The 27,988-nt window shown below is 37.8% G+C and overlaps 3 protein-coding genes across 3 annotated transcripts; all 3 read left to right on the top strand.

The window, feature by feature from the left end:
* The first annotated feature begins 19 nt into the window (after positions 1-19).
* On the top strand, positions 20-3,728 carry LOC126715479 (monogalactosyldiacylglycerol synthase 2, chloroplastic). Its single transcript, XM_050416087.1, has 8 exons — positions 20-626; positions 1,432-1,604; positions 2,071-2,232; positions 2,329-2,470; positions 2,564-2,788; positions 2,873-2,935; positions 3,032-3,106; positions 3,212-3,728. The coding sequence occupies exons 1-8, from the start codon at positions 345-347 to the stop codon at positions 3,470-3,472; spliced, it is 1,383 nt and encodes a 460-aa protein (XP_050272044.1). The 5' UTR covers positions 20-344; the 3' UTR covers positions 3,473-3,728.
* Positions 3,729-8,678: 4,950 nt separating this feature from the next.
* LOC126715478 (actin-related protein 2/3 complex subunit 3) lies at positions 8,679-19,439 on the top strand. The gene is made up of 5 exons (XM_050416086.1): positions 8,679-8,845; positions 8,996-9,104; positions 9,268-9,376; positions 10,124-10,393; positions 19,129-19,439. Exons 2-5 carry the CDS (start codon positions 9,102-9,104, stop codon positions 19,269-19,271), a joined length of 525 nt encoding a protein of 174 aa, XP_050272043.1. The 5' UTR covers positions 8,679-8,845; positions 8,996-9,101; the 3' UTR covers positions 19,272-19,439.
* A 2,741-nt stretch (positions 19,440-22,180) lies between these two features.
* Positions 22,181-26,827, top strand: LOC126715477 (ubiquitin C-terminal hydrolase 22-like). The gene is made up of 3 exons (XM_050416085.1): positions 22,181-23,417; positions 23,643-23,767; positions 25,552-26,827. Exons 1-3 carry the CDS (start codon positions 22,447-22,449, stop codon positions 26,322-26,324), a joined length of 1,869 nt encoding a protein of 622 aa, XP_050272042.1. The 5' UTR covers positions 22,181-22,446; the 3' UTR covers positions 26,325-26,827.
* The last annotated feature ends 1,161 nt before the right edge of the window (positions 26,828-27,988 follow it).

Genomic DNA, 27,988 nt, shown 5'->3' with positions numbered 1-27,988 from the left:
AGTCTAAGCTATCATTCAGCCACTAGCACCAAAATTTTGCCAACTCGGAACCTCTTTAAACTTAAAAACCAATTACACCCTCTCTATCCTATACACACACTCACAAAAACATAGACACATTTCGTTTAATGAGTTGTTGTACTTATATATCAATAATCAAACTATTTTTTCTTTCTTTCTCTCCAACGGAATCTGTTTTTGCTCTGTTTTTCTCTGCCGGAAAATTCCCATTCCCGGTGGCGGGAAAGGGAGTTTGACCGTTAGGTTCAACTGGGTTTTCGTTAAAGTTGGCAGATTTTTATCTGGGGTTTGGTTTGGTTTGATTGGGGGGGATTTCTACGAAGATGGTGATCTCCGTGGCGACCCCCAGGAAGTCGATAACAGAGAAGGTGTTCCAGAAGGTTGGAGGGTACTACCATGGCAGCAAAAGCAACCAAAACCAGAGGAGGTGCTCGAACGAGACTGACTACGATTATGATGAGGATAGCACCGTGGAGCTGGTGCAGATTGGAGCAGAGAGGACCAAGAACGTGCTCATTCTCATGAGTGATACAGGTGGAGGACACAGAGCCTCTGCTGAGGCCATCAGAGACGCCTTTCAAATTGAGTTTGGCGATGAGTATAGGGTAATTTGGCTTGAATCTCATCTGGGTTTTCATGGATTTTTTTTTTTTTTTTTAGGTTAAAAAAATTGTGGTTAATTACAGCTCTTTCCTTGAATTACTTGTCCTTGTTGATCTGGTGGTCTTGTTTGGAAGTATTATGTTTCTTTTCGTGGAAGAGAGAAATGTTTTATGCAGAACATGTGAATGGCTTGCCTTTCTGTTCTTATTGGACTTTCTTGGATTTATGTGTTCTGTTCTTCTCTAAAAAGTAAAATTGTTCAGAAGCCAGATATTTTCCCTCCATAATTTTTTTTTTTTTTTGGGTACATAGAGATTATCTAAAATTTTGTCCATCATGTAGCTTTTATTCTTCTTGGACTTTTCTGCCTCTCTCTTTCTCATTGTTTGTCAAATCAAGAACCTTTACTGTTCTTTTAACCTTCAAGATTTTCAATTCAGATTCTCTGTTTTCATGATTCAAAATTTGCCAGAATTTTCCATTTTTTAAAAAAAGGTGAGCATGATGATCTCATCTTGTTCTAATTCTTCTACTTACCAGCTGTACTAATTCATGATCTTGGGATTTTCTCCAATTTTAATGACTTTTTCCTTTGCTGTTTTAATTGTTATGCTGAAAGTGGAAATTTTCTATTTTTACTTGGTTAATTTCCTTCTTAATGTTAATGAACTTCCCAGTTGGGTCAAATTAAAATTTTTTTCTAGTGTTCTGCTCCATTAACTCATATCATCTGAAGCCTCAATCTGAACGATAATCTGTTGCTTTAATTTTTTTTTTCTCCTGACTGTTGGTATCTTCTGATTTTAGATATTTGTGAAAGATGTATGGAAAGAATACACCGGCTGGCCATTAAATGACATGGAGAGATCATACAAGTTCATGGTGAAACATGTACAGTTATGGAAGGTTGCTTTCCACGGTACCTCTCCTCGATGGATACACAGCTTCTATCTTGCTGCCATTGCTGCCTACTATGCCAAGTACTTGGATCCTCTTAACCCTTCTACTTTTCATTCTCATTGTTACCTACAGATACTATAGTACATGATAAATAATTTATTGCTTTCAAGTGGATTGTAGTTTCCATTAGATTTCTTTTTACTTTATGACATGATACTATTGTTTGGTCCCCATAGTCTAACAAAAGTTTAACCCTACTTTTATATATATTATTAGTTAATGACAGATCTTTTATTACTGTCACTTATGTGCATGTTGCTGCTCTCATCATAATGATGCTTCTTTATCACCCACCTGCTGATTGATCGATTGGGTAGAAGTAGAATTATTGAGGACATAGTTGCTTACTTTTTACTCCAAGATGAATTATTTCCCTTAGTTGGAGAACATGATTATAACTTTTTAGGTGTACAATATTATCAATTTGCATATTATATTTTTAGTCCAATTAGTTTTTCTAATTTTTGCTATATTGTGTGATTGAAGAGAGGTGGAGGCCGGGCTAATGGAGTACAAGCCAGACATCATCATCAGTGTGCATCCTTTAATGCAACATATTCCTTTGTGGGTTCTTAAATGGCAAGGCCTCCAGAAGAAAGTGGTTTTTGTCACTGTCATCACTGACCTAAATAGTTGCCATCCTACATGGTTAGTTAACAAACCCTTTTGAAACTACATTTATATTTGCTGTCCATTGATCATAGTTCACTTTGCATTGCATTCTAACTTTGAAACTGCATCCAGGTTTCACCCTGGGGTTAATCGGTGCTATTGCCCATCAGAGGAGGTAGCCAAGAGAGCGTTACTGGATGGCCTTGAGGAGTCTCAAACTCGTGTTTTTGGCTTGCCCATCCGGCCTTCTTTTGCCCGTGCGGTTCTTTCCAAGGTAGGTGTATGCCTGTTTGGTATTATAACTCTATGCGTGCATTACTGGCTGGAGTTTCTGATTTTTACTTTCTTTGTTTTATGTCTTGTATAGGATCAATTGAGGGAAGAGCTTGAGATGGACCCAGAGTTGCCTGCAGTTTTGCTAATGGGAGGTGGTGAAGGGATGGGACCTGTTAAGAAAACTGCATTGGCTCTTGGGGAATCACTTTTTGATAATAATCTTGGAAAACCAATTGGGCAATTAATTATTATATGTGGCCGTAATAAAACACTAGCTGCTACTCTTCAATCCGAGCAGTTTAAAATCCCAGTAAAGGTAATGGCTTTCACAAACTGGTTTGGATCAAGACAATGCATTCATTTTGAGCATCGATTAAATGCTTGTTCCTCTTTGATGTAGGTGAGAGGGTTTGAGACCCAAATGGAGAAATGGATGGGAGCTTGTGACTGCATTATAACAAAAGTATGTTAATAAATCCCTCCCATCTATTTGCTTTTATATCGCGCATATTGCCAAGCCCCTTACTAATTGGATTCTATGGGTTTCTATGTTTCATAGGCTGGACCTGGTACAATTGCAGAGGCATTGATCAGGGGGCTTCCTATTATTCTCAATGATTACATTCCTGGACAAGTTAGTCATCAACCTCATCACTCGTGCAATTGAGATAGATAACATGTCTAATTTATTTTCTAGCTGTACCCTCATTACTAATACTTTCCTTCTCACTTTGCTCAGGAAAAGGGCAATGTACCTTATGTTGTAGACAATGGTGCCGGTGTCTTCACCCGAAGTCCTAAAGAAACGGCAAGACTAGTGACTGAATGGTTCAGCACCAAGAAAGATGAACTCAAGATAATGTCAGAGAATGCATTTAAATTAGCACAACCAGAGGCTGTCTTCAACATTGTGAGGGACATCCATGATCTCGCTTGCCAACGAGGGCCTCTAGCGAATATCCCCTACATGTTAACATCTTCATTCACAAGCCTCATTTAATTGACAACAATTGTGTCTTGAGGCACTTCAAAAAAAAAAAAAAAAAAAATTTGTGTCTTGAGGCTCCTCCACTCAATCAATTACTTAGCTCAAAAAAAAAAAAAAAAGGTTTGCCTCCATAGTATATTGCAATGTACAGTTAGTTAGCTTTGGAATTATCATTCTTTGGTCTCAGGGGCCTGGTCGTTAATATGAGTTGTAAATTATGCAAAACAAGCTCTCGTGTTTTTAATGATTGGGATTTCTTTTAGGCTAATTTTGGGAGAAAATAGGATCATGTGAAAGTTGATAATGTTGTATTCTGTATTTTGCAGTGTTACCCCCTCTTGTTTTTTTCTGCCCCGTAATGACCTTAGCTTGTTGTGTACCCAAAATTTTTGTCCTGTCCTGTCCTGTCCGTTATTAAACTTCTTTGTCCATCATGATTTATGACTCGTCTTCGAAAGCAGCATGATGTGAAGTTTGCTTTTCTTCCAATGACCTGTTTGCTTCAAAGCTAAAGTACAAAACTCGTTGAGACTAATAGACTATTGAAGCAAGTGATAGAGGGCTTAAGAAGCAAACAAGTGAAGTAAATATGCCTAATCTTATATGCTTTGAATTGTCAAGCCAAAGATTTGTTTAGACACCTTGCTTGAACTTGCTGGGTTTAGTCTAGCATAAAATGGACAAATGGAATAAATTGTTCAACACGGTGTGTGCACTTGCACCGAAAGCGTGAATCTATTACCATTCAATGGTAGTAGATTGACGCTTTTAGATATGAAACCAGGTTGACTGGTTGTTATCTCGTTGCACTCAATGCTCTTAAAGAATGTTAGTTTTGACTCCTAAAACCCTGTTAAGTATTAAGATCTTAAGAAATGTGGTTCAAGATTGTGGAAAAAGAAGACGCAAAGACTTTGTCACGGGTCATGATGCAACAAGTCTAATATGAGCTCAACACGGTCATAGACTTGCAAGTTAAGGTTTACACGTACATAGGTTTTTAAAGGAAATTGTTGCACACCGTACACACAACATTTGAAAATCGTGTTTACGATTTCATAATTTAATGAGAGTCATGTTTTGAACTCATGGTGGTATAGACAATGAACACGTCGGTGTGTAATTAACAGCGCTAGGTTTTTAAATGTAAAGAAAGAAGCCAAGCTGCCATTTGGTGTTGGGTGTGTGTGACTAAGATAGTGACAGCATGACAGACTGTAAAGACTTGGCAAACATGATGGTGCCATGTGGCGCAAGCGAGGCTACCAAAAATCCAGAGAGGTCAACAACAAGAGTACTAGGGTAGCACATGAAAGATCCTAAAACGAAGTCCAAAAAGAGGGAAAAAAAATATTTGTGCAGGTCGACCACCTGGGTGTTTGGTAAAGTAATTTGAGATGAGATATTTGTTAGTTTTTTTTTTTTTTTTTTTTTTGGGAAATATGTGTAAGTGAAATAGTGTGTGAAAATATGTATAAGTGTGTTTGAAATGTGAAAATTGTTGCTCAAACTCGAATACCAAACAGGTCTGACTTAAGGTGTATTTAAATTGAAATGAAAAATTAAAATTATTTTACTATTTAGTTTATTTTTGTTATTATTTATGAGTCTCATTGTACTTTTTGGCATTATTTATGGGTCTTACTATACTATTTCAACTAACTTTTTCTTTTATCTACAATATTTTCAGTAATAATTTTTCAATTTTAATAAAATAAGCGGTATCTAAATACATTCTTAATTGTATCTTTATGGGGGGTCTATAATTTGAAAATATAGATAGCTGCAAAGGTTGAATAACTTTTTTATAGTGTTGGTTTCTGCTTGGACTTGCATTGCCTCAAGTTATGATATATCAGTTGACACCATGATGTTTTATTATAGAATATGACTATATGTATTGTATATATTTTATTAAAGCGAAGATTACAAAGGGAATACCTACTCTTATTTGCATATTCGACAAAAATCAGAATGACTGAAAAAAAGAGGGAATGAATCTTACTATCCTCTAGTCAACAAGGCTATTATTGGCTGAATAGTTCACACCATTAAAAATAATAAAAAAAATTATTATAAAAAGAAAGGATAATTACAGTAAACCCACCTGTGATTAGGCCCATTTTCACTGTGCCTACCCGTGGTTCAAAACTTATCACTTTGCCCACCTGAGGTGCCTTCCGTTAGGGATCTGTTACCCACCTCTCCGTTTGCCGTTAGAAAAACACATTTTTAAAGAAAAACAAACATAACAAAGATCAAAAAGTTAGGACTTTTTATTGCTTAAGAACTTCTTTGAGAACAAAACACAGAAATAGCACAGATCAAATGCTATTCCTGATTAAAAGTGATTTCATTGAGCATTTGTTTTTTTATTTTTGTTTTTTTTATAGATCTCTCCAACTTTTATTCAAACCAAACCAAACCCAAAAAAAAAAATTCCAAATCCCAGAAAACAAATTACCAGAAATATATTTTGCTGTTGATCCTTGTCCTCCATTCTCTGAAACCAATCACAAAAAAATTCATACATATAAATATAGTTGTTGGAGATTGTGGTTCTTGTGAGTTCGGTATGTGCTAGTAATGGGGTCGCTGATCTCGCGAGCTCCAGTCCAACGGATCGCGATCAACGTCGCGATCTCGCGAACCGTCGATCGTGATCTCGCCTTCGCGAGATCGCGCCGGATCGAGATCGCGATCGACGGCGTGATCTCGCGAAGCGTCGATCGCGATCTCGCAGGCGAGATCACGATCCGTTCGCGAGATCGCGACGTTGATCGCGATCTCGCCTTCGCAAGATCGCGCCGGCGAGATCACGATCTCGGATCGCGATCGTTGATGAATTTTTTCTGGATTTGTGGCTTGTGTTTTTCTGGGATTTGGAAAATTTTTTTTTTTGGGTTTGGCTTGGTTTGAATAAAAGTTGGAGAGATCTATAAAAAAACAAATGCTCAATGAAATCACTTTTAATCAGGAATAGCATTTGATCTGTGCTATTCTTGTGTTTTGTTCTCAAAGAAGTTCTTAAGCAATAAAAAGTCCTAACTTTTTGATCTTTGTTATGTTTGTTTTTCTTTAAAAATGTGTTTTTCTAACAGCAAACGGAGAGGTGGATAACAGATCCCTAATGGAAGGCACCTCAGGTGGGCAAAGCGATAAGTTTTGAACCACGGGTAGGCACAGTGAAAACGGGCCTAACCACAGGTGGGTTTACTGTAATTATCCCTAAAAAGAAATTGATAAAAAAATTAAGGGCAAATATAGAGAGAGAAATACTTGGGTTGATGCGGAAACTTGTCACAAACTAAGAAAAACTATAAGATTAATTATAAAGCCAAGTAAGAAATAATAATAATAATAATAAAGCAAGTATGAGAATCAGATTAATTTAGTGCATATAATAAGGGGTTGGATTGAAGCTTTTCCCTCGCTAATTGGCTCTAATTGTAAGGTGTTAATGCTTGTAATCTTGTACTTAGTTTAATCTTGTTTATATGAGTATTGAAGTTTGATTCAAGTTTCCTATTTTTAGTTTAATCTAAAGCTTTAATCTGTCTTTCGTGAACCTTCGAATCAACAGCTGTTTAGATGAACTAGGCTTCGAATTAATTTGTTTGCATTCCAATTTAGTTACTTGAGATCCAAGGGCATTAGAAATAGATTAGCACTCAATCCTAAAACTTGATCACTTGAAATTTCTTTTGCTTGCTTCATTTTCATTGTTACTTGTGTTTTGTTTGTTTGTTTGTTTTATTTATTTATTTTTATACAAGATAGAAATTCTAATCTAGTATGCATAATCTAAGTGTATATGTATGTAAAGCTTCTTCCTAGAGACTTAAACCCCGGCCCTTACCCCCCTCCCACACCCACAAGCACTTATACTTATGAATTAACCATCGCACCAAGGATTTGCGGTAATTATTTACACTATTTGTTAAAAGTCCACTTAATTGAGGTAATATTAAACCCTATCCATAATCCTCGGGGTCAAATTCTTCGCTTTGAAACTTGAAATAAGACATTGAACCATCTACAATTAATACATGCAAAGATCTAATCTGAATCAAACATCATGATGCATAAATCAAGGTTTGAATCTCTTTTATTCTGTTATTGTAACTATTAAATTATTCAAAAATAGGAAAAAAAAGAGATGGACTAGTTTTTTTATAGTTTCTTTTAATAGGTAGATAATAGGGGAGGTGCCTTCTCTTCCATTATTGTAACTATTAAATTATCTAAAACAAAGAAGAAGAAGAAGAAATAGGCTAGTTTTTTTAATAGGTAGAAAGATGTTCTTAACATGCTAATATTAAGGTTAACTATTATCCAATTCTATGGATTAGTAGGATTTTTTTAAGTGATCATCTAATAGTAATGACATCCTTTATGATATTTTATGTTTGTGGTTTGAACCTTATCTTCCCTCATTCTCTATATACTTATCTGGGGAAGTAGGTACTCTTAAACTTTGGCCCCATTTAATAATATCATTAATTTTTTTAAGAGTAATGCTATAGTCATAAACTTTTTTACAATATTTTTACAAACGGTTAAGGTAGCAAATTTTTTATGGTTTACATTTGGGTCCACCATTTACATAACTTTTTAACTTACCAATACCACTCACCACATCATCAATTTGTTAAAAAGTTTATAACTCTAGCATTTTCTTCCTTTTAAAAGACATAAAAAAAAATTAGATCTAAAATTAAAATAAAATATGCAAGCTTAAAAAAATTAGCTCAATAACAAAAATTACCAGTAGTAAAACTAAAAAAAATTAAGCCCAATCAACCAATTTTACCTAAAACAAACAACCCAGTCCTTTAAAAATTTTTGAATAAAATTTGATTCCTACTCATAGTAGATAAATGCATCAAAGATACACAAAAAAAAGAAAAAAGAAAAATTCTTCAGCGGCTACAGTAGCAGATTCGCTCTCCTAACTCCAAGTTCCAACTCCGTCCTTGCCGAGCACAAAAGATTCTAAAGATTAGTCAAATTAGATATTTTCCTTACCTAAACCATTCTTAAAGCATTAGCATCCAGCGATGCAAAATGCCTTTTTATCCATTTTAGATTTTACTCTAAATTCACCAAAAAAAAGACTCCACGCATGCATCCTGCTAAACGACATCAAACGACAATTTTCTTTTCACCCTTTTCTTGAGTGGAGAAAACTAAAACACATGTCGTTGCGCAATGGATACGGTGTCGTGTCGTGCACTCGAAAATATAATAAACTATTAATAATTATCAGAAGCGGTTCCATTGATTTCACCCACCAATCACATTAGAGCATAGCACCGATCCGCTGAGCTTTTTGTCATCTTCCGTGGCTCCGACCCACTTCCGATCCATCAACTGAAAACTCAGGTAATCTCATCCCCTGAATTCCAAATTTTGTTTTACTCATTCTGTTCCATTGCACAATCACTATCATTCTTCAAATACACCATTATTCATTCATTTTTACATAATACCCACTTAATCTTTTGCTTTCTACTTCATTTTTTTAATATACAGAATCAGTCTGTTTTTGTTTGAATTTGGAAAAAGTTTGATAATTTGGGCTTCAATTGCTGCAATAAGACACCAATTCATCTGGGAAACAGAGAAAGAGAAGTAAAGTATGGTATGGCAATCATGCTTAGCTTGACAAAGTTTCAATCTTGACGTTTTTCCTTTTTGGGTTTCTGGGATTCTTTTATTTTTTGATCCTGGTTTGCATTGAATATTTATTAAAGTGGGAATTTTTCGAAATTTGAAAATTTTTAGAGAGATGTTTGTCATGGCAGGTATATCATTCTAGCTTTGTGGATGATGAAGGCATTACTAAAGCTTGTGGGTGCCCTCTGCTTCCTTTAAAAAGCCATATAAAGGGTCCTGCTCCAGCTTCTGGTCAAGGTTTTTTACTTAACCTTATCATTTAACTGTTTCAAATGCTTCATTATTTGATAGTGCAATTATAAACCAAGTTTTTATACTCCCATTACATGCTAGGTCAGAAGGGTTGCTTTGTATTCACTAGAAGTATACAGGTTTCTCACTATTGATATAAAAAATGTGCATATTTTTTTTAGGGTACTTGAAATAACAAATCAGTAGTTGCTAAATGCTCAATATTAATTATGAAGGATATGACCCTAGTCCAAATGCATACATTTGTTTCGTACATTATGGAAATGGTGGTAAAAGATGATGCACTTTGTGGGTTCAAGACTCTTGAGGAATCTTTTCCATTCTTTGGGTTACATATAGAAAGATAGAAATAAACTCAACAATTTTGGGTTGCTGCCAGAAAATGCAATATGTGCATTGACCAGACCTTTGTGACTTCAAATACCAGGAATCATTATAATCCCTCCTATGACACTCCAACTGCCCATGAATTGGGTTATTCCTAAATATCATAAAGGGTATAACAAAGATGAGAGAGTTGGACAAATGGGTACTAAATACTTTTTGAGAGGACCTCCCCAAATCACTAGTATGGCTATCAAACTCATGAGCATCAGCATGTAGGTTCTAGATCCAAGTGGTGTTATCACGCCCTTAAGCTAGCATGACGAAAAACAATATATGAAAAATAAAAGGACTAAGAGTAGCATGTACTTCCTTATGTCTTTAATATTGAGGTCTCTGTGTATGCAGATAGAACTGATATCGTAGATGAAGCAATTACATTCTTTCGCGCCAATGTCTTCTTCAGAAACTTTGATATTAAGAGTTCGGCGGATAAGCTCCTCATATATTTGACATTTTACATTAATGTGGCTTTGAAGAGGCTTGAAGGTTGCAGAACTTTGGCCGAAGGAACTAAGGCAATCATCAACTTGGGTTTGGAAAAGGTTCCAGTCCCTGGAGAGTCCGGTTTTCCTTTTCCAGGCCTTTTCCCCCTTCCGCAGTCTCAGCAGGAAGCAGGTGAAACTCCTTGTCTTTGTGTTTAGTATATCAATGTATGCTAGAGAGCTTCTTTGGCGTGTTGCTTGCCTCAATTATCATATTGTTTATTCATCTAAGATGGAAAATTCTTCTATTGGCTGACTTCTGTTCTTTTTATCTTATTATAGTTGTAACGTTTTTGAAAACCTTAAGAAATTCAATTATTTGGATGGTTTATAAGAAATTCATGATGTAGCTTCATACCAAATTTGAAAAATTCATCAGCAATTTTAGGTCACAATGCCTAGACTTATTATGAATCTAGAGAGTAAACATCCTAGTTTAATTTAATTATTTATTTTTTCATATTTAATACTCACGATGGTGGTTAATTCAGCAAATAGTTTAAACCTACGATCTGATTTCTTGTTTTGTTAACTCGTTAATCTAGCTGGAATAGTATATGTAGATAGAATCATACATTCATTTTTCACTATTGTGCATTTCCTAGTGTAGGGACTAAATTTGGATTGGACCCAGTATAAGATTGGGTTTTAGCCCAACAAGCCCAAACAATGAATTTGTAGAGCGTAGATGAAAGAACTAGTACTATTCCAAAAGAAAGACAATAAAAGTTGCTAAATTAAGATTGTTAAACGAAAGTAAAATAAGAAAATCTGTCCTCAGCACGGCCTGAGGAGCTTATATTATAATGTCTTGTTCATGAACAAAGTTACAAGAGTAAGAGTTTTTTTTTTTTTTTTTGATAAGTAAAAGATATATTGATAAAAAAGGGGACACCCTAGTGCACAGGGAGTGTACAAGGGAAAAGAAATCAAATACAAAAATTACAAGAGTCTAGGAAATCAATAAAAGAGGGGAAAGATTTATCTTGCAAAGCAAACAACCAATCCCTTAAAGTTCTAAAAAAGAGAAGCTTGAGGACAGGAATAGATTTCTCAGTATCTTCAAAACATCTACTATTCCTCTCCCTCCAAAGACACCACAATAGGCAATGAGGAATGATGGACCAAATATAACCATTTCGATGACGACCAAAGCTGCCTTGCCAACACCATAACAGCCCCAGAACAGAGTGCGGCATAACCCAAGAAACTCCAAAAAGGCCCAAAACCATAGACCATAGATCCGAAGCAAAAGGACAATGAAGAAATAGATGGTCAACCGATTCACCATTTCTCTTACACATGTAGCACCAATCCAAAATCCACACCTTCCTTTTACGTAAATTATCAATCGTCAAGCATTTCCCTAAAGCAGCAGTCCAAACAAAGAAAGCTACTCTAGAGGGAATCTTTTGCTTCCAAATACTTTTCCAAGGAAACCCAATGGAAGCGGAGCCAGCTAAAATTCTATAATAACCACTAACCAAGAAACCCTTAACTTTGTTAGGAATCCAACACATTTTATCCTCACCTCGCCCCCTTATATGCGAACCATAAATAGATGCCATGAAGTCGGACATAGACTCTAGATCCCGAGCATGCACACTCCTAATGAATCTCACATCCCAAAAGAGGACACCATGAGCGAACATCATAAGCTCAGCCACACTAGCATCCTTATTCCTACAAAATCTGAACAAATCTGGAAATCTAATAGTAAGAGAAGTCTCTCCACACCACCGGTCTTGCCAAAACTTCACTCTAGATCCATCACCAATATCATACAGAATATGGTGAGAGAAAGAAGGCCATCCCTGACTGATATTTTTCCATAAACCAACACCATAAGGGCCAATCACAGCTCTGGAAAACCAGCCCCCCCACATACAACCATACTTTGTCTCTATCACTTGCCTCCAAAGGGCATCTTCCTCAACCCCAAATCGCCAAAGCCACTTTCCAAGTAAAGTTTCATTGAAAAGTCTAATCTTCCTTATCCCTAAGCCACTCGCAGAAATAGGAGAACAAACAGTAGCCCATTTAACCAAATGGATTTTGGGATCATCTCCAAGACTGCCCCACAAGAAATTCCGCTGGAGCTTCTCAATACGGTTAGCCACACTAGCAGGAATAGGAAATAAAGAAAGAAAATAAGTGGGAAGATTAGATAGGGTGCTTTTGATAAGGGTGACTCTACCTCCCTTGGATAAGTATAAACGTTTCCAACCCGCCAATCTCCTCTCCATTTTCTCTAGAATAGGATTCCATATAGACTTATCCTTGAATTTAGCTCCCAAAGGAAGACCTAGATATTTCATAGGGAGAGAGCCCTGCTTGCAGCCAAGAACAACCAAGAAAAGGTCAAAATCATTGACTACCCCAACCGGAACCAATTCTGACTTGCCCAGGTTGATCTTAAGGCTAGACACCGCCTCAAACCAAATAAGAATCATGTGAAGGATCAAAATCTGATCTAAATCAGCCTTACAGAAAATAAGCGTGTCATCTGCGAAGAGGAGATGAGACACCGCCATGGATCTTCCCTCCAAGTTACCAACACTAAAGCCCGACATGCGACCTTCAAGAACTGCTTTGTCCAACATTCGACCAAGAGCTTCCATCACCAAAACAAACAACAAAGGAGACAACGGATCACCTTGCCTCAAGCCTCTTGTGCTACCAAAAAAACCACAAGGAGAGCCATTGATCAAGATGGAGAAGCGGACAGTAGAAAGACAAAAGCGAATCCATTGTCTCCATTTGGCAGAGAAACCGCTTCTTTCTAACATCTGAAGCAGAAAATTCCAGTTTACATGGTCAAAAGCCTTCTCAACATCCAGCTTACAAATCAGCCCCGGCAACCCAGACTTCAATCTATTGTCAAGGCATTCATTAGCAATAAGAACAGGATCAAGGATTTGTCTGCCCCTCACAAAAGCATTCTGAGATGCAGAGATTATATCCCCCATCACCAAGCGGAGACGATTAGCCAAAACTTTAACAATAATTTTGTAAACCCCCCCAACCAAGCTAATGGGCCGAAAATCTCCAATCTCATTAGCTGCATGCTTTTTAGGAATAAGAGTAACAAAAGTTGTGTTTAAGCTTTTCTCAAACTGACCAATGGCAAAAAAATGATGAAAAACAGCCATGAGATCCGGCTTAACAATCCCCCAGCAAGCTTGGAAAAAAGCCATAGGGAAGCCATCGGGACCAGGGGATTTATCACCATGAAAACTTTGAATAACAACAAAGATTTCTGCCTCTTCAAAAGGTCTCTCTAACCAATCCGCATTCTCCCCAGATATCATTGGAAAAACCAACGAATCCGGAAACGTCCGCTCAACCTGCTGCTCAGAGTACAAATTCATGAAGAAATGAGAAACGTAGTCTGCAATTATACCTTGATCCGACGACAAAGTACCATTAACCATAAGGCTTTCGATTGCATTATTTTTCCTGTTGGAATTAGCCATTCTATGAAAGAATTTGGTATTGGCATCCCCTTCTTTCAAATGCAACACCCTGGACTTTTGTCTCCAACTTGTCTCTTCCATAAGAGTCAACTTTTCAATATCTGAACGAAGATTAGATTGAGCTAACTTCTCCTCAGTAGATAGACTATGAATCTCCTCTTTAGCATCCAAATCAATCAACTTACTCCAAAGGGCCTGTTTCTTAAAAGTGACATTGCCAAACTCAGTTTCATTCCACTTTTTTAAGTCCGACTTCAATGCAGCCAACTTCTTAGCAAGAATAAAACTAGGGGTACCATGGAACAAATAGGAAGCCCACCACTCCTTCACTTTGTCAACAAAGTTATCCACCCTTAACCGCATATTTTCAAAACGGAAGGGAATTCTGCCTCTTCGCTGACACCCACCCTCCAACGAAATAGGAAAATGGTCAGAAAGAACTCTAGGCATCCTTTTTTGGGTGAACTGAGAGAAGTGATCAGCCAAAAGAGGGGAGAAAAGGAACCGGTCTAGCCTAGAAGCTGAGGAAGTATTAGACCAGGTATAAAGGCCCCCTTCCATATGAATATCCAACAACCCATGCAAAGAAACAAAGTCAGAAAATCCAAACATAGCCCTGGAGAAGCTGGCAGCCCCCAAACGCTCAGAAGGGAAGCGGATAATATTAAAGTCCCCTCCAAGGCACCAAGGCAAATCCCACCAACTGATCAGCCCGGTTAGTTCCTCCGACATCAACCTACGCCTATTGTTCAAATTAGGCCCATATACACCTGTGAAAGCCCACTCAAATTGGTCGCCTACATTTTTAAACTTGCAAGAAACTGAAAAATGCCCCACCGCTTCCTCCACCTTTTCCACAACCCGGCTATCCCACATCAATAAAATTCCTCCAGAAGCACCTTCAGAGCCCAGGTACAACCAATTGACATAAGGACAACTCCAAATACTTCGAACAGTACCTCTAGTAATCCACTCTAGTTTGGTCTCTTGCAAACACACAATATCAGCCTTCCAGGATCGCAACAAGTTACGAATTTGAAGCCTCTTGTCAACTTCATTCAGACCTCTGACATTCCAGGAAATAAGCTTTAAATTCATTGAGCAACGGAAAGAACCCGATTCCTATTAAGACCACATCGCCTAGCAGATGTAGAGCCATAATTAATGGAACTAAACAACCCTTTCAACTCTCTTAAACCTTTCACCCCCGAACCTTTTGAACCACACGATTTCGTGTTCACCTCAGCCCTCCGATATAATTCAGCTTCAACAGCCAATAAAAATTCTGTTGCTTGATCTTCTAAACCCACAAGTGACGTGCCAAGGAAGCTATCAAAGTTATTGAATCTCTTTTGAAACCAATCGGAGTAAGGTTCCTGACTCCTTGAAGTGTCCACACCCACAACACTATCCTCATCTACAAGAGACTGCTTCTCCTTGGCCAAGGGTAGAGAAAATGCAATTGGATCAACCACTAGGGGCTGATTAGCTTCCTCCAAGAAGGAATCCGAGGCCCAATCCTCCACCAAAACATCATCTTCTTCGAACAGAGCCAAAGACATGTTCGTGACTTCAGAAAATTCCAACGTAACAAGCTGTTGTTGCTTTTCCAAAACCTCTGTAGCTTCACAAGGAGGCAAAGCAATCTGCACCGGAACCGCAACCCTCCTCCCATCGCGTAATTCAAGAAACCACTGCTCCGAGTTTCCCCATTTCTTGTCAAAATTGCCGGAATGCTCCTGGAGAAACAGTCGGGGATCAAGCATTAAGCTCTCATCGTGAATTGTGGAGCAAACCGACCCATTCCTGGCCTCCTCGGACTCGTCGGAGCCGAGAAGCACAGACTCGGCTACATCGGAAACAAGAATCGAGTCCGTCGTCGCCGGTGACTCAAACCTGGCTTCGCCAGACTTGTCGGTTATGAGAGAATGGGCAGCGGTGACATCGGAAACCACCGACGACGTCAGAGGCAAAGACGAAGGGCACGGCGACGACTGGAAGGATCTCGCGCCAGGACTCAACAAACCTGGAGAAAGGGTCTCTCGCGACGGGCAGCTCGTGTTGGTCAGGTGACTCAGTTGTTTACCAGCAGTACTTTTGGGCTGCCAGACCAACGAAGGCTTGGGCTTAAGTTTGGGAACATGAGGTGGGTTAAGTGGGGGGGCTTCAGCTAGAGCATTGGGCTTAAAGACATCTTTCAAGGGCCCAACACCAGAACAGCCCACTTCCTTAATGTTTGAACTCTTAATGTCCCACTTGCCATTCAGCCCACGTACCAAATGTAAAGAAACTTCTAACGAGAGAGGAGAGTCAGCAATTGTAAGAGCGTCATCCTCAAGTTCAAGCGTGACTTCAGCCTCAGGAACCGTGCTTACCTGCCCAGCACCCCTATCGCGCAAATCCAGGCTCTGAGATTTCTAACTGCTCAATCTAGACTTGGGAGCTAGATTTGATTTGATAGAATTTTGAATATTGGGCATTGCAAGCTTTCCTGTTCTACTACCACCATAGGATTTCCGATCACCTTCCACCGCTGCCGCCAGAAAGGACTTATGCTTTCTGGACTTTTGCAATGACGGAAATGGGGCAGAATGAGATGGCGATTTGACGCCAGGAGAGATGGGAGCAATGGCCTTGCGAAGATGAAAGCCAAAACCTCTCCACCCACTACCCAGCTTTCCTTCTGGTACAATGATGAGGCCCTTCCGACGACCATGGAGAAGCTCAGAGATCATAAGAAAGCTTCCATGTGCATTTAATCCCATTTGCAAAATCAAAACCTTATTACCATCCCTGAAGGTTCTAGCAAAGTTATCAGGACGGGTATTTGACAAGTGATCCTCAATATATGTAAGCAACCGAAAAGCACTCTCTTTTCCCATGAAAACCGATCGGAGAGAATCCTTATATCTTTCAAAAATGCGTAACAAGAAGAAAGTACCACCCTCTTCCACAGAAAATTCAAACGATTTGGATTCGAGAAAAAAGAAAATGGAACCACCCATAGTTTCAAACTCAAAAACAGAAGGTCACAAAGAAAGAGTTTGATAAGACAAGCAGTCTAAAATTTCTCTAAGCAGAACAAGCAGAACAAAACATGGAGACTCTGTGAAATTTCATTATCGAGTAGGACAGAAAAATCTATGGCTAATTCAAGGTAGCCAGGCCTTAAACTCTCTGTTTTTTCTCTAGTCTGCTATTTATGTCACTTACACAAAGTTACAAGAGTTCATAATATTATTACAAAGATTTCTTCAATTTTTCCGATCCTTTTCTTTAGGCCATCTTCCCATGTTATATACTACAATCTTGGTATCATCCCTACCATACACGTGTAGTTTAGATTCTAGGAACTCCTTCTTGTCCCATCCAACACCTCCCAGAACCATCAACTAGTAGTTGTAAGGCTGCTTGACTACTGTTTAGGTATCACTTCCACATTAATGCAGCCAGAGAGTTAGTTGGGAGACATTTAATGTGGAGGTAGCAGCTTTGAAGATATTTGTTGCCTCCCTTTGCTCATCCTTATCCAATGTCCGACTCTTAGTTGTGATGCAACTTTGAAGGATGTCTGGGATGATAAGGCATTCTTACTGACCTCGGATCTCCGTTTCCGAAATGACTTTTCTCCTCGGACATATTTTGGACTATCACATACAATCTTTATTTCATCTTCTTATACCATGCCTATTATAACCTTGGATTGATTGATATCCTTGGATTGGGCCATAGGCCCAATTCAGACGGTTTCAATAGTTCCTTCTAGATAACTGGCCCCCACACCTAGTTATTCTTTCAAGCTCCCAAGTTTGACAACTTATTTTGTGTCCTTCTGGCTGAAGAAAGTCCACCTTTTCCTGCTTTCTTTGGCATTTTCTTTATTGTCTTTATGTCACTACAATTTGTGGTGAGAAAATAATGCTCTATGTTTCTAATACTGATAATTATTCCTTTGTGCTTTAATGTATGTAACAATTTTAAGGGAAGCCTCCTCTTGGATACTATTCAAATATCATAGTTTTAAGTTTTAAATGTAGATGACGAGGAATGTAGTTTCTGGTTGGATACAAGCTCTTGCTGCTAATTTTGCAACATTTGCTACACCATCTTTAAACCTACATCTCAATTGAAAAAGTAATATTGTAAAATAGTTTAACTCTAAAATGTTGCTTTTATTCACAACCTGCATGGGCCCTCTTTTCTTTCTGCTGGTTTCACATGACATGTTGCTTGGAGATAAAATTGTCTAATTAGGGATCAATGTGATATCAATGATGCAATTGATACCTTCATTACATGACCATCACTTGAGACTAAGTGTCCGTTTGGGAATAGCTTATTTAGCTTGTTGTTGAAGACTTTTTGCTGAAAATATACTAAAGTATACTTGTATCTTGAAAAAATTTGAAAAAGTGAGAAAAGACGGGAAAAAGTGGGGTTTTAAGAAGTTGTACATAAAAGTTAAAAGCTGATGCTAAACTCACCCTCAACCATTTGTTGGTTATCAAATACCTCAGTTTTATGTGAAGGCTCTTTGTATTTTCTTTCATTGTGGAAACAACAAATTTTTCTTGAGTGAAGTTCATTATATAGATACAGTTTTCAAATCTAGGCTTAGCTTACTGCCTTTTTTGTTTGATGGGGCTGATGTAGTGGCTTCAACTATTGGCCTTAAAATATTGGCTTTTTTATTTTCTTGTTTCATAATTTACTTTTGATGGAATCTGTTCGTGAGTTGCTTGTGTGATTTATAGTCATATGGCACCTCCTCCCCTTTTAAGAGCAAGATTGAGGGTGAAGTATTATTCTAGGGCTCTTAACTATAACATTATCCATGAGACTTTTTGCATCCTTCTCGGGTTATGGAGTTGGGGCCTTTGTACATTCTATTTCATAGTTAGGGCTTTGATATTTCAACATGGGACTAATGTATCATTTCTCCACCAACATGTTGATTTTTGTTATTTCAAAGGGATCATAATTCATAATACACCATTGAATGTCCACTTCATAGAGATTTTTATCAAGAAAATTTCAAATCTTTTCTGTCATTTTGATGAATATACTTACATAAAACCAATGTGAGATATGAAAGTTGAATGTTGAGTCAGCCAATGGCCCAACTGGCATGTTCACCCCTTTAGGTAGGGTATGTCTGGGCTTCGCATTCCCCCCAAATGCTTTACCTAGTAAAAATTAAAGGGCAGATGAATGTTGAGTCTTGAGACTAGTCAATCATATTGATGTTTGAAATGTTGACATATATGATCAGACCTGTGAAATTTTGGTTTTCAACGTTTCGTCTTCTGCTTAAGAACATCCTCAACCATGTGAATGATTGCTTCAGACTAAAATTTTTTTCCATTCTTATTTTTCTAATTATTGAATGCAGAGCTGCTGAGGAATTATTTGAAGCAGATAAGGGAGGAAACAAGTGGGAGACTATTGAGTGTTGCATATAGACCCAATGGGACTCCAAATAAATGGTGGTTAGCTTTTGCCAAGAGGAAATTCATGAACATTATCGTCCCTTGAAGTGTTTCTTGTAAAGACTACCCCATCTAATGAAACACGCGTGCTTTACTCCCAAGCATTGTCTTCCTTTTCGCTGAAGAATCTTGTACCAAGTAATTGAAGCAGTGGAATGATGCACCTTGTGCTATATTACAGTTCCTATAAATGACCAATTTCTTTATTTTTCTCTGCTGGATTCATGTCCTTGTCCTCGTGCTGTCTTGTCTTGCAATTTCTTTATCTTCTTTTCTTCCTCTTTTCCCACGTCATTTTCCCTCTCTTCGCAGGGCCCAAAAGAGGAAATTTTTATGGTAGGCTTTTCAAAAGTGTGGAGCAAAGTCTTTTGGGCTCAAAGCTACTTTTTGATATCTGTTCCTTAAAACCAGTGGTTTGTGGAATTATTTTCTTTTCTGACACAAGTAGTCTTTTTATAGGTTCTGTTATCAGCTGCGGTATTTGCATTATTTGATACTTTTCAGAGATGCAACTTATTCATGTTCTTCTGCTGCTTTCATGCTCATCTTCTTCATAGGTTGATAGGGCATGAGATTGCACATGAATGAACCATTGTCGCAGCATTTAGTCAGCAACCAAAGGATATTCATGAACGAAAAGTACGAAAAATCTAGACGTGTGGGAAATTGTTTGATATATATGGTTAATATGTATTGTACACAATGTACAATTGTACAGACAGTTGGACATGATTTGATGAGGAAAAATTGTGAGTTCCAACCAATAGATAAACAGTTATTGAACCAGGTTGACCAAATGCTTGGACCGGTTGGTTGCTTGGGTATTTTTCTCTTTACATGCCCACTAGTTTCCTTCAAAGATAATGTAACCGTGACTCGTGAGCATACTGGCACAGCATGCTCCATGGTGTTATATTAAAGCTTGTTGTACGTTACAAAAAAAAAAAAAAAAAAAATCACTTCAATGCTCTATCTATGAGGTACGAACATATGTTGTAAGTGCTCCATCTGAAAATTAAAATAGTGACAAGGTCATGACTCAAAATCCCTTTTAACTTGGGCCTGTTTGGATTGAAGAGAAATGAGGAAAAGTGGAGGGGAGTAGAGTAGAGTTCATAACTCAATCCAAACAGACCATTAGGTAAACACCAAAATAAATTGTCTATAGGTCCAAAAAATTGTGGTTGGAGATTTGGAGTCAAATGAATTTTTCTTTCCTTAACCACGCACAAGCTTGTGGACAGAGGAGGATGATGCGTAAGTACATGAGCAAAAGAAAAGTATGAATTTTCAAAAAACTTTTTTTTGGGGTATAATTTTCTTCTTGCCTTAAATGAATGTCTTCAATATACTTGAACGAATATGACAAATTCCAAATAGAATTGAAGGATTGATGCGTGTATTTAGAGTTGTTCTAGTATCACTAACTTAGTCACAATTTTTGTCACAACTTTTTTATATAGAAAATTATGATTGATTTTTTGTCACTTTCATATGGACCTACTATTTTTTTTTCTATTACTCACAACCAATGGGAGAATTGTGACAAAAATTGTAGCTAAGTTTGTAGTACTAAATTTTTTTTTGTGGATTAATTCAGGTAGAGTACTTTGTCTTCTAAATAGGGTTGTCATTCGAAGCTAGCTAATGACAACCTTATTTGGAATATTATATCTAAATTTGGGAATATTTTGATTTATTTTGTTTACTTGTGAAGGTGAGCTAAATTGTCTAAGCTCTAATCCAAGTATAAGGTTGTGGACAGATGAGGATGATGCAGAAGTAGCTAAGCAAAAGAAAATTTTGAATGTTTGATTTTTTTTTTTTTTTTGGTTATAACTTTCTTCTTGCCTTAAATGAATGTCTTCAATATACTAAAATGACTTTGACAGATTCCAAATAGAATTGAAGGGTTGACGTGTGTGGATAAATTCAAGGTGGAGTACATTGTCTCCCAAAAATAGGTTGTCATTTGAAGCTAGCCAATGACAACCCTCTTTAGAATTTATTATCTCAAAATTTGAGAGAATCTGGTTTTGTTTCGTTTGCTTGAGAAGGTGAGCTAGAATTGTCCAAATTGTACTTATGTTCTTGATGGGTTGATGTGTGGGTTAATTTAGCAAAGATACTTTTCTAAGCCTTTTTCCTTTCATTTTTCATTTTAATTGAAAGTTAAAAGAGATACGATTATTGAAATGTTACAAATTAGATTCTTTATTTAGAAAAGAAGAAGAAGAAGAATTATAAGCAGAAAAAAGGGTTTCAAATTGAATGTCTTCATTCAAAATATCAAAAAATACTAATTTTCATTTTTTCTTTGTTTTTTTGTTTTTAAATAACATTGATCTAAATTATTGTATAAGTGTTAGGTACACCATACCCTACCATACCATAGTACCACACTTGAATGAAAGGATTAAAAAGTAGACTCCACCAGTCACAACTCACTGTACTATCACTGATAATGAATAATGATGACCTTCCTTAACCTAGGCTGAGGGAAAGTTTGAGCAAAAGAAGAAGCTCATCACCAACCCAAACACAAACACATCAAGGCTAGTTGGGCCCACATCCACTAGACAATCCACACAACAACCCACTCATATCCAATGGCCCACATTAAAAAAAGCAAAAAAATATATTTAGTCTTTACTTTAATCTACCTTTGGCCTTTCACTGTACTTGAAAAGTATACCTCTCAGCTCACTAGCTACTGTTGAAGATTCAGTACCACTTTAACCAAAACCCAATAATACCAAAAAAAACATAAACCCAATTTCTAAGTGTTTTTTCTCTCCTCTCTTTTTGTATCAAAAACATTAAAAAAAAAAAAAAAATTATATTGAAAACTAAAACTAATCATTAAATAATTTTTTAAAAATGTTTTTATTTTTATTTTTAATTTTTTTTTCTCTCTCTTTTATCAATACTATAAAATAGAAAGAATCCAACAAATCTTGAAAATCTAAAAATCCCAACAAGCTGAACAGATTTTAACAGAAAGAAAACAAATAAAACTCTCACCAGATTTTATATATATAATCCTCACCATCACACTCAATGGTCTCTCACTTTCACTCCTCCAATCTCAGCCGTTGATTTCACCGATCGATGAGCCTTATGTTCTTGGAATCTAGGGCTTCATCTTCTTCCTCCTCTTCTTCTTCTTCTTCTTCATCATCGTCTAACATCTTCAACCTCAATCCTAATCTCCATCTACAATGTCTTCGAAGATCAACAGCAACAACAACAATCATCGGATCAACGGCCAGATTTCTCTCCAGCCGTGTCCCCACCTCGCCGATTTCCGATCCCGGCACCGGTCCAACCCGTTCCGAGCTCTGCAGGATTGTCTCCGGATCAAGCCGCCGGGAGGCCGCGCCGCGATCCGCCGGGACCCCAGCGAGGTCCCTCTCTGCGGCGCGTGCGGCGACTCCGGCGGCGGTCGCACTCGCCTTTACGCTTGCGTTTCCTGCGCCGCCGTGCACTGCCACGCGCCTCCCGGCGGCGGTCCGTCGCACGCGGCGGCGCACGCGGAGTCGACGAGAGGAGGTGGCCACGAGATCGCCGTCGACGTCGATCGCGCCGAGCTCTTCTGCTGCGCGTGCCGCGATCAGGTCTACGATCGCGACTTCGACTCCGCGGTGGTCCTCGCTCAGACCGCAGCGTCGACGCTCCACGCGCCGCCTCACTCCGTCACAACGCCGACCACGATCCGATTACCTCAGCCTGAAAACCTAAGGAAACGGCGGCGAGTAGATTACCGGCCTTGGACCCCGGATCCGAGAGAGCGATCCTTAATGGGAAGCTCATCTAGTCCCCTAAACGGCACCGTTTCCGATTCCGATTCAAACTCCGATTCCAGATCCAACGATTTGTTACCCTGGGGATTGCGCGGACTCAACAATCTCGGAAACACGTGCTTCATGAATTCGGTTCTGCAAGCTCTGCTTCACACTCCGCCGCTGAGAAACTATTTCCTCAGCGATCGGCACAACCGATTCTATTGCCAAAAGAAGAGCAATTGCAATGGAAATGGCAATGGAGACGGCATTGCGAATCGGAGAAATGCGAGCAACAGTGAAAAGAATAATAATTCGCGGATGTGTTTGGCTTGCGATATGGACGCCATGTTTTCGGCCGTTTTTTCGAGAGATCGGAAGCCTTATAGTCCTGCAAAGTTTTTGTACAGGTTCGTGAAAATTGTTTGATTTTGATATATGGGATTGGTCTGAATATGTGCATTTTGGTTGACGGGTTCAATTTGTAGTATTTGAATTTTGAGTTTTGACCCATGTGGATAAAAATATTTTACCTTTGGACTTAAAACTTTACTGATTTTACATTTTTTGTTTAGAAGGTAAAAAAAGAAGTAAATAGCTTGTTGATGTTTATGATCGCTGTGGTTGCATTGCAGTTGGTGGCAACATGCTGCAAATCTGGCAAGCTATGAGCAGCAAGATGCTCATGAATTTTTCATTTCAATGCTAGATGGGATCCATGAAAAGGTCGAGAAGGAACGGCGCAAACCACATAGTCAGGGTAAATTTTACCCTCTTCCAATTTCTTTCATATCAAATTTTCATGTATTTTTTGTGTATGTTAATACTTTCTCAAACCAGTGAAACAACCCATTTTTGAAAAAAATTAAAAATAAGTTGTACCCAAATAGGCACGCAAACATGTTCTTTACAGACATTTGTAGTGAGACTGAAAAGTGGTATGATTTGTTTATATGTGGCCTAATCAATTAACTGTGAAAATATCTTGGCAGGAACCGTGTAACATATTTGTTATAGTAAATATGATCAGGGAATTTGGGTGTTGTGGGGCCTTATATGTAGATTCTGTTTAGCAGCATTGTGGCCTAAGACCTAGAATTTTGTACTAGATAATTTACTTTGGATTTTGAAAATTTTGTTAATATAAGGTCAGAACCTTGATATAAGATTCTATGGATTGCCTTATTTAGACCTAGAACCTGGATGGTCTAACTTTGCAGTTGGATTATTCCTAAAAATTAATATTCGTCTTTAGCTCCCAAAAGATGCAGTGAAACATAGCCAATAGGTAGTTATTCTGAAAAACTCTAGGCGCTTCATTGGTCATGTCAGTTGGTATATTGTCCATGTTATTATTGGTGTTGCAGTAACTAAGAGGTGGAACCTTTGGATAACTTGATATCCCTTGATGTAATTCTCTTCATAAATTCATTGGACAAGCCAATGGATTTCTAACGCATGAATGGAACTTGCTGCCAGCATATACTGCAAGATGATGAACTAAAGTTCTATCAATAAGCAGCTAGTGTCACTCTCATACATTAATAGTTTTTCTTTTTAATCTAGATGATACTGTTAAAGATTAAGAAGTAACCGTAACATTTAACTGCAGGGTCTGGGTTTAGGTCTCCTGTTTGTCGCTCTAGGAGTTGAAAAGTGCTCACAAATTAGGGCTAATTGTCAACCTCAACCTGCTGGCTTGAAGGTGTTTTCTGCTTCATCCAGTAAGTCAACTTTTCCTAGCCAACTTGGTTTGATCATAGGGTTTTCTCATCTTGGATAATTCTCATGTTAACTCCACCTGTTGGTGTGTTTAGGGTTGTATTACTCAGCTGATCCCCTGGTCTCAGTGAAAGGAAGGTTGCATTAGGTTCAGAGCCAGCATACTGATAAAAAATATAGACAAAATAAAAATGAATTTCCCGGTCATTGGTAGTATGCTGTTTTGAAGCTTTAACTATCTTCTAGTCATATCTTGAGAAACCTAACCCTAGGACTCCACTAGTAGCTATGTTGCACCTCTCCGTCTGTTAATAACAATAAGTTGGTGTGCTTCTGTAACTTGTGTTCCGGTTGCACATTTTGGAAGTTGAAAAGGGTATTTAAAGTAAGGGGTTGCGCTAATGCTACATTAACCTAGGAAGGTAGTGGATGCATATGTTAATTATGAGCAATTTCTTATAAAAAATTGTTGGTGAGAAAATTGAATTTGACTGATTTTCTGACTAAAGAAGAATTAAGTCTCTAATGGCTTACAGTTAAACTTATGGTAATGTGGGTATGAAGGATATGCTAACATGAATCATATAAATTCATTCAAGATAGAATTAGTATTGTATTTAAAAGTGGATCTTATGTTATACTTTCTGAAGCACTGTTTCTTTTTTATATATACATTGCTCACCGGAACATCATTGGCTACAGTTAATCGTCAGATGTTAATTTGTTTCCTTGTTATATGGCTGGGTTGTTTGTTACTGTTTCGTTAATTATGTTAGAATATCTTAATAACCCCTTCCCATTCCCATTTCTTTTGTAGTGCAGGCAATGGAGACTGTTGTATTGCTCATAGAGTATTTTCCGGTATCCTGCGATCTGATGTGATGTGTATGACCTGTGGTTTCACATCTACAACATATGACCCATGTGTAGACATCTCACTGGACTTGGAGCCAAACCAAGGGGGATCTGCAAAGATGGCGCCCACAAAGTCCAATCATGCTTCCAACGGTGAGGCGGATTGCCTAAATTCAAGTCAAAACAGTGGGATATCTACCCTTGTGGGATGCTTGGACCGTTTTACAAGACCTGAGAGATTGGGCACCGACCAGAAATTTTTTTGCCAACAGTGTCAGGTGAGGCAAGAGTCTCTCAAACAAATGTCCATCAGAAAGCTTCCATTGGTTTCTTGCTTCCATATCAAAAGATTTGAGCATTCCTCAACACGGAAAATGTCGAGGAAGGTTGACCGTTACTTGCAATTCCCATTTTCATTGGACATGGCGCCCTATCTCTCATCTTCAATCTTGAGGCGTAGATTCGGGAATAGAATTTTCCCTTTTGATGGGGATGAGCCAGAGGCCTCAAATGAGTTGTCGTCAGAGTTTGAGCTGTTTGCTGTTGTCACTCATACAGGTAAACTAGATGCTGGACATTACGTGACTTACTTGCGGTTAAGCAACCAATGGTATAAGTGTGATGATGCTTGGATAACTCAAGTCAATGAGAACATTGTGAGGGCCGCACAAGGATACATGATGTTTTATGTACAGAAGATGCTATATTATAAAGCAAGTGAGAAACAGGTTGCTGCATGATATGGTGAAGCAAGAATTGATACCTATATTAATCGCACAAAACGAATGAAAATTGGACGAATTGTTGAAGTTATGGTTATTATTTGATTGTGCATCAAAGAATGCCATGGCTAGTTTTGTATTGCTTGAAAACAAGTCATTGAGTTGGCATTGTCATTGGCAAATTACGAAGCAGCTTCTCCTCCACTTTGCCCTCTAGAGGACATTTTTGAGCGGTGAATTTAAAATTCTCAGTTGGAGCATTAAGCCTGATTTTTTGAGGCGATGTGGCAGTTGGGAAAATTAATTTATAGAGGTATTTATTTCTTAAAAAAAATGATTTCTGATATTGAATTCTGGTGTTGGTAGACTGGTGGTTTTGTTGTCATGGATTATGGCTGAAAGTCGCAACACTTGAATATGTACTTTAGCAGTGTACTAATCTGCTTATACTTGGCATAGTCATAGTCATAGTCAAAAATCAAAGTTTAGAGATAAATCTCTAGCATAATTTCCAGTTTCAATTTCTTTCACAGCCTGTTACAGTCTTGTACATATATCAGGTTGCCTTCACAAAAAACTTGGCCAAGTTAACCATAAGCCATAGAGCTGCACCAACTATTGTCGTTAATCTTGGTACTTATATCAGATTGCTTTCATGAAAAACTTGGTTAAGTTGACCCTAATTCATCAGGCTCTGCACAATTTCTGATGATTAACTGATAGTTATACTAAATTTGCTGTGACAGAATATGATAATACAAACAACCAGACCTTCAAAATTTGCCAGGAACAAACGAGGCTCATGGCTTCATTGTCATATACTAAAAGCTTTCAATTTTCACATCCTTGGTTTTGCATTGTTCATTTTCGAGGGAGAAAGTATTGCCGACTGACCTTGGAGAGTTTCAGGCATCTTTATTCTTGAGAAAAAAAAAAAAAAAACCAAATAAATTCAATGAAAACCAACCATTTCAATATACAAGTAATAGGTAAGACTTAGTAGGGATGGCCATGAGTAGGGTATGGGTAGGGTATACCCATACCCAACCCAATTAATTTATCCATGGATATCCAATTACCTTACCCAATTAGTATCCATACCCAATTGTTACCCAGTTTGTTTACCCATGGATATCCATACCCGACCCAAACCCAATTTTTATAAAATCACCAAATATGCTCAAAAATCACTAAAAAGACCAAAATATTCTCAAAATCTCTAAAATGAGCAAAATACCCATGAAACCTCTAAAATGGCCAAAATACTCCTGATTCTCTAAAATCACCAATTATGCTCAAAAACCACTAAAATGACCAAAATATCTCAAAATCTCTAAAATGAGCAAAATACCAATTAAATCTCTAAAATGACCAATATACCCCCAAAATTACCAAATATGCTCAAAAACCACTTAAAATTACCAAAATACCCCCTAAATCTAAAAAAATGACAAAATACCCCCGAAACCTAAAAAATGACTAAATACCCACGAAACCTAAAAATGTCCAAAATACCCCCGAAACCCAAAAATTATCAAAAATACCCCCTAAACCTAAAAAATGACCGAAATACCACCGAAACCTAAAATTTGACTGAAATACCCCAGAAACTTAAAAATTACCAAAATACCCCCGAAACCTAAAAAATGACCGAAATAACTCCTAAACCTAAAAAATGACTG

This window comes from Quercus robur, chromosome 2, assembly GCF_932294415.1.
Source record: "Quercus robur chromosome 2, dhQueRobu3.1, whole genome shotgun sequence".
NCBI classification, from domain to species: domain Eukaryota; kingdom Viridiplantae; phylum Streptophyta; class Magnoliopsida; order Fagales; family Fagaceae; genus Quercus; species Quercus robur.
The sequence above is the reverse complement of the archived record's forward strand: the minus strand, read 5'-3'. Positions and strand labels throughout refer to the sequence as shown.

What these genes read in the sequence shown, in the direction of transcription:
- LOC126715479 (XM_050416087.1), top strand. Translation starts at nt 345, where the DNA reads ATGGTGATCTCCGTGGCGACCCCCAGGAAGTCGATAACAGAGAAGGTG. An exon ending in ATTGCTGCCTACTATGCCAA is followed by an intron (nt 1,605 to 2,070) that starts GTACTTGGATCC and finishes GTGTGATTGAAG; the next exon opens with AGAGGTGGAGGCCGGGCTAA. An exon ending in ATGATTACATTCCTGGACAA is followed by an intron (nt 3,107 to 3,211) that starts GTTAGTCATCAA and finishes CACTTTGCTCAG; the next exon opens with GAAAAGGGCAATGTACCTTA.
- LOC126715478 (XM_050416086.1), top strand. An exon ending in TGCTCCAGCTTCTGGTCAAG is followed by an intron (nt 9,377 to 10,123) that starts GTTTTTTACTTA and finishes CTGTGTATGCAG; the next exon opens with ATAGAACTGATATCGTAGAT. An exon ending in GCAGTCTCAGCAGGAAGCAG is followed by an intron (nt 10,394 to 19,128) that starts GTGAAACTCCTT and finishes TATTGAATGCAG; the next exon opens with AGCTGCTGAGGAATTATTTG.
- LOC126715477 (XM_050416085.1), top strand. Translation starts at nt 22,447, where the DNA reads ATGTCTTCGAAGATCAACAGCAACAACAACAATCATCGGATCAACGGC. An exon ending in CCTGCAAAGTTTTTGTACAG is followed by an intron (nt 23,418 to 23,642) that starts GTTCGTGAAAAT and finishes GTTGCATTGCAG; the next exon opens with TTGGTGGCAACATGCTGCAA. An exon ending in GCGCAAACCACATAGTCAGG is followed by an intron (nt 23,768 to 25,551) that starts GTAAATTTTACC and finishes TTTGTAGTGCAG; the next exon opens with GCAATGGAGACTGTTGTATT.